The sequence below is a fragment of the Dasypus novemcinctus genome, chromosome 8 (assembly GCF_030445035.2).
Source record: "Dasypus novemcinctus isolate mDasNov1 chromosome 8, mDasNov1.1.hap2, whole genome shotgun sequence".
NCBI classification, from domain to species: domain Eukaryota; kingdom Metazoa; phylum Chordata; class Mammalia; order Cingulata; family Dasypodidae; genus Dasypus; species Dasypus novemcinctus.
In genome coordinates, this window is record NC_080680.1 from 79,206,270 (window position 1) to 79,212,015 (window position 5,746).

Genomic DNA, 5,746 nt, shown 5'->3' on the forward strand with positions numbered 1-5,746 from the left:
ATAACTTGAGCAGCATAAATGCAGTTAAGCTTTTATTTAGCAGTTTAGACAGACAGTTAACACACATTTTTTGAATTACTACCTTTAAGACTACACTGAGACTTGAGTTCAGGAGAAAGCTATTGATTCAAAACCGAAAATTTCCTTTTAACAACTTGCTAAAAATTTTGTACTAATTTTATTAACTTGGCTAAATAGGCCCAATTAGAATCAGTATGGAAACACAGAACACCAATGTTGCCATGTTTTCCTCCTCTTCCAGTGACTTAATTCTATCATCCCCCACTAGCCCACAGCCACATTATCATGTAGGCAGCAGGGGGTTTGCACAGTTGCTGCCAGAATATTTTCTTTATCTTAGTTAACACTTTAAAAGATAATTTTTTTACAAGCATGATTTCACTAACAAGGGTCTTATTTAGCACTTTTGCCTGTACAGAACATTGTATTTGTGACTTAACCTCTTCTTGCACAAGCGGCTCAACGTGATTTCCCTCTGTTCTAGCCTTCAAGTTGCCCTGTGGTAAAGCTGACAACTTTGGCTGAGCATCTCTGGGTATGGGAGGAGGAGGAGGTGTCAGCAGAGGGGAAGTGACTTTCTAAAATCAATTAATGAAAGAGCTGAAGGCAAAACTTTAGATTTAGTATCAAAAGAGATTTAATAATAGTCCAAATGGGCCTAATAGTAAGAGGGAGCAAAACACCTTGTACATGTAATTTTTAAACTCTTTTTTTCTTCCTAATGTCCTAATTCTAAACTTCCCATTGTTGGGAACTATTAGCAATATTTTTCTATAATCAGTAAGAGTTCTAAAATATGAGACTCACTGGCCTTGGCTCCTTTGGCCTTAAGTAGTTGTTTTAGGAGACAGACATATGGGCAATATTTTGTTGAACTGTCTGTTTCCCATCGTAACCCTGCTAAAATACCCGAGAATGTCCTTACTCACCGAGGACTTGGAAGGCCTTCTAAATCACTGGGGGCTCTGCGCCGTGACATCACCTTTAATTTCGCTTGAAGCTATTCTTCTTCCCCTGGAGTTCCTGTTCAGGTGCCAGTTGCTGAGACCAGCTCAGCAATAGGTTTTCATGAAGGGAAGGCAATGCAGAATTGAGGAAATAAAAGGACAGAAAGAAAGACACAAGAGAGAAAATAAAGTTGGGACCAGGGGACTCAACAGCTTCTGGAACTGAGAGCCTCGACCCTAGTTTGCACATTGTATTTATTAGAAATTACAAAGCAGAAGTTATCTATGTTTACTTTTAAGGCTGCTTGTTATTAAAGCTGCAACACCTGCAATACTGGGGAACAGGCCATACAAAGTTCAAATATTTCCTCATGCAAACAGTTTTCGTGCTGACCAGACAGTGTTCCATCTAGTCAAGACCTGTGTTCCTAAGCCTACACTTTTTATCTGCATTATGGAAACGTTTCAACTTCAAGCCAGGTTCCCACATTCAAATTCAAGCTATTTTCCCACAGTGAGGGTTTGGGAATTCTCTACTTTCTGTTTGACTTTTCTTTATATGTGCCACTTCTCTACTAAAACCTACATTAATTAAAAGATGAAGGCAGACAAAGAGAGTGGCCACTCATTCTGCGATGAAACAAATAATTTATTGCATTCCTACTCAGGGCAGGGCTGGTGGCAAATACTAGGCAGGCAAGTGTGGCAGGATAATTTAGTGAAATGTGGATTTTTGTTCTGCCTCTTTTTCCTTCTCTTTGAGAGCAGGCGAGGCTTTTGGCAGGGCTGAGAGTCAAGACATCCTAATATCAAAGGTCCCCTGCCTTTTGTAAGAGTCTAAAGGCAACCTGGGAAAAGGTTATGCCCTGGAGGGGCTGGGGAGAGGGAGGGTTTTGGAGAAGCTCAGCAGGGGTTGTGGAGGGTCCTTCAAGCCCGGGTGGCCTTGCAGGTCCAGCTGCCTGGGTGCCGGGCTCTCACCCCTGGTGGCGATGGAGTCAGGGTCAGGACTCTGAGGATATGGCTTTGGAGGGTGTCGGCAGAGGGCCACGCCCAGAGGCTCCCACATCTGAATTCTCATCTCTCAAAGGGGGCACACAGCTAAGAACCTGAAGAACCATCCTTGCTGGGACCGGGGGGTCATAACGTTCCCTGCTGAGACTGACGGCCAGTGATGGGATGGGGTGGGGTCACGTAGGGAGCCTCTTCTGTACCTGGAAGTTCCTATGACCTTTGCATAGTCCTTGGCAGGTGGGATTCCCGAATGACTGACGGTGAATTTCTTACCAGCGCCCCAGCATAAGGACGTGGAGTAGAAATTAAGTTGAGATAGGAATCATAGAACACTATAGCCCTGTTAAACAAAGAGAGGCCAGGGGACTGAGCTGCTTCGAACAGGGAGGAAGGGAGAAGTTTTAGGTCTTTGAGAGGAGCTGGGGTTCTGAGGAGCTCCTGGACAGGTTCTGTGGTCACGGTGGGTTTCAGGAGGCCTTGTGTGTGTGTGGGCTACAGGTCCCATCCACAGGGCTCAGAGAGGGAGAAGGAGCACCCCAGCCCCTCCTGGGGACTTTTCCTGAGAGGTAGGCTCCAAGGAAGGGAAGGCAGTCCCTGGTGGGGCTGGGAAAAGACCTGCAGGTTACTCCTGAGATGAGAGAGATTCAGGGAAGGGATCTTTTCAGGGTCTTAGAAGCCCACAGGCCAGTTGGGGGTGGGTACTCTGGGTCCCCGTCTCTCCATTGGCTGGGATTCCCCAGTGACCAGGTCCAGAGGGGCTGCCGTCTCTCCCTGCCCATCAGCCTCCCTTTGACTACTTTTACTTTTACTACTACATGGGTCTGGGCACCTGGGAGGCAAGAAGGGCCTCAGGTAGGCGAGAACATAGCACTTGCCAGCCTGAGCACTTGGCTGGGATCCTGGAGTGTGAGACCCCCACCCTGTCGAGATACTGGCTTTCCCTTGGACACAAACACACAGAAACGGGTACTTGGGTGGGAGGCTGGAGAAATTTTTTATTTGGTTAGGCGTAAGTCATATTTACAAAGAAAAGGTTGGTTACAGTGGGAGCAGAGTCAGGTCCAGAGTCCTGGGTGACTTCTCCTGGGAGGGGACAGTCCTGCTGCTTCTTCCTGCATGCTCCTGGGGAGACACCCCCCACACCTCCCTGGTTCTGGCTTGGTGTGGGCAACTTAGCCGTGCAGGGTGGGGCTGGGAACACAGATGGGATGGCGAAGCAGGAGAAGGGGTGTGCGAGGCCAGCATGAGTGGCTGCTTCGGGGCTCCCTGAGTCCTCTCTCTCCTAGCCCCTTTCTTGCCCCCTGATGAGGATGGTGGGGACCTCCTGGGCTGATCACTGGGCTTTGGTGGGTTTGGGCTCTGTGGGCCGCTCAGTCCTGGGAAGGCAGAAGAGGGGCGTGAAGGGCCGATTGAGGCTCCCTTCTCTCCCCTTCCACCCCCTCTCCAGCCTCCTCACCTCTTGCAGCCTTTGGAGCCCTTTCCCTTCTTGCCAGACTTGGAAGCCCTCTTGTTCTTCCTGCAGTCTGGGGGTAGGTGTTTCTTCTGGGCTTGTGGCTTATCCAGACGTTGCATCAGCTGCTGCACCCAGCTCTCCTTAGGGTCTGCACACAGCTCTGGCAGAGTGCGCTTCCGGGGCGAGAACCTGAGGGTTGGGGTCAACAAGTCTGTCCTAGTCTTGCCCACCGTGCTCTCCCCACTCCGCTTCTGGCCTCTATCCACCCCCTTGTTCCCACTCACAGGATGGCTTGGATGGGGCAACCCAAGCTCAGCTCCTGCTTCCGGTAGCTTCGTACAACCTGGGCTGGAATCTGCTTCTGGCTGTACTTGAGGCAGCAGTCCTGTGCCCCTCCATCACTGCCTGCGGAGGGGAGAGGCAGGTCACAGGGAGCTGGGGCTGCTTGTAGGTCCTCAGCCCAGGCTTCTCCAGGCCCTTGCCTCCATCCTAGGTACCCCACCTCCCCAGCCCATGGTACCTTGGGTCCCAGGACTGCAGAGGGCCAGGAGCAGAATGAGGAGGCTCAGAGCCCGCGACGGAGTCATGGCTGTGGCCGAGAGTGAGGATGAGGCCAGAACTGTGGGTGAGGTGGACTGCCGCAAGTCGGGGGTCCGTGTGTGGGCTGGGACTGGCCCGCTCCCTATTTATCTGGCCGGACACTTTCACTTCTCTTCTGGCTGTGACCTCCCCCAGCAGCCCCCCTCTTCCCTCTTCCCCTGCCCACCCCCATCCCCAGCCACACTGTCCAGGCAAGAACGGGGATCTTCCTCCTTTTCCTTCCTGAAAGGCGGGTCTCTCCTGGCTCCCAGCCTCACAACTTCAATATGTTCAGACTAAAACTATGCACGGCCAATCGGGCCCCAGGTTTATCTCCTCAATCTCGGTTGATTTGGTCAGGCCTTCCTTTCCGTTCCTAGCCACTGCCTTGGTCCAGCCTCACCACCTCTCTCCTGGGACCCTGCTTCAGGCTCCACGCTGTCTACCTTCCAGAAAACTGAGGGCTCTTCCTGAAGTGCAGACCTGCTTGTCTGCTCAGCTCAAAACCCTTCGCTGTTCCCTGTGGCTCTCAGGGTGGAACCCTCATTTCTGGGCCCGGCCTGGTCTGGCTTTTGCTTGTGCAGCCTCATTTTCCATCACTGAGGCCTGTAGGCTTCAGGCACCCTGAATCACCCCTCACCAGATGCACCTCGGTGTTCCCTTCTCCAAGACCTCACACATGGGGATCCCTCCCCCTCATCTCTTTTCTTTTCTTTGCTGGTTGAGTCCCAGCAAAAGTTAAGTTCTCAAAGTCATGTCCTTACAAGCTGTGGTCTGGGCTCTCACAGCACCCTCGGCTTATTCCAGTTCAGCACACAGTAGGTCTTTAACAGTGCAATCAGGTAACCCACTCATGACGTATCTACTTGTCTGTGCCCCTGTTTCACTGAGCTTTTCGGTGGCAGGGATTACAACTTCCTCATCGCTGCGTCCACAGTGCCTGGCTCAAGCTGGACTTGTTGCAAGTGTTGCCGAGTTGATGATAGCACCGACAGAGGAAAAGGAGGAGGCAGGAGGGTTGATCTGCTGCTCTAGGCTCGTCTTTTTGATTGTGGAATGATCTTCAGTCCCATTATTACAGATGAAGGAGTTACTAAGAGACTCAGCTGGCTGGGTCTCCGGATCAGGAGGAGAAGGGGCTGGTTGGTAGCCCCTGTCGAAGGTTGTGAGGACTGTCCCACTGGAGCTGTGCTGAATGGTTGCATGTGGGAAGAGGGACCCTATTCTGTCCTGGTCTTGATTGGAAGGAGGCTGAGGGACAAAGCCAGGGGTTTCTGGAGGCTGAGTGGAGACCCGCCTGCCTCCTCTGGGCTCTTTCAGGAGCCCTTGGCACAAGCTCATCCCAGGCCTAGGTTCTTGCATCTGTGGTTCCTGGATCTGGGTCTTCAGGCATTCATTTATTCAACACATTTCTTTTCTTTTCTTTTCTTTTTTTAAGATTTCTTCTCTCTCTCTCTCTTTTTCTTTCTCTCTCTCTCTCCCCCCACTCTCTCCCCCTCTCTCTCTTTCTCTCCCCCCTCCCCTCTCTCACTCTCTTTCTCTCTCTCTCTCTCCCCCTCCACCTCCCTCCTCCCACCCTGCCCCTGTTGTTTGCGCTCACTGTCTGTTCTCTGTGTCTGTTCATTGTGTGCTTTCTGTATCTGCTCATCTTCTTTTTAGGAGGCACCAGGAACCAAACCTGGGACCTCCCAGGTGGGAGGGACCTAATCGCTTGAGCCACCTCCACTCCCTGCTT

At 51.4% G+C, this 5,746-nt stretch overlaps 1 protein-coding gene across 1 annotated transcript; it reads right to left on the reverse strand.

The window, feature by feature from the left end:
* Nucleotides 1-2,949: 2,949 nt before the first annotated feature.
* On the reverse strand, nt 2,950-4,106 carry CCL21 (C-C motif chemokine ligand 21). The gene is made up of 4 exons (XM_004473649.5): nt 3,953-4,106; nt 3,717-3,837; nt 3,436-3,621; nt 2,950-3,355 (listed from the first exon to the last, which is right to left on the reverse strand). Exons 1-4 carry the CDS (start codon nt 4,017-4,019, stop codon nt 3,313-3,315), a joined length of 417 nt encoding a protein of 138 aa, XP_004473706.1. The 5' UTR covers nt 4,020-4,106; the 3' UTR covers nt 2,950-3,312.
* Nucleotides 4,107-5,746: the final 1,640 nt, after the last annotated feature.

Excerpts from the sequence above, each read along its gene's own strand:
- CCL21 (XM_004473649.5), bottom strand. The coding sequence starts at position 4,019 with ATGACTCCGTCGCGGGCTCTGAGCCTCCTCATTCTGCTCCTGGCCCTC. Across the intron at positions 3,838-3,952 it reads CTGCAGTCCTGGGACCCAAG|GCAGTGATGGAGGGGCACAG; the intron begins GTACCATGGGCT and ends TCCCCTCCGCAG. Across the intron at positions 3,356-3,435 it reads GGCTCCAAAGGCTGCAAGAG|GACTGAGCGGCCCACAGAGC; the intron begins GTGAGGAGGCTG and ends CTGCCTTCCCAG.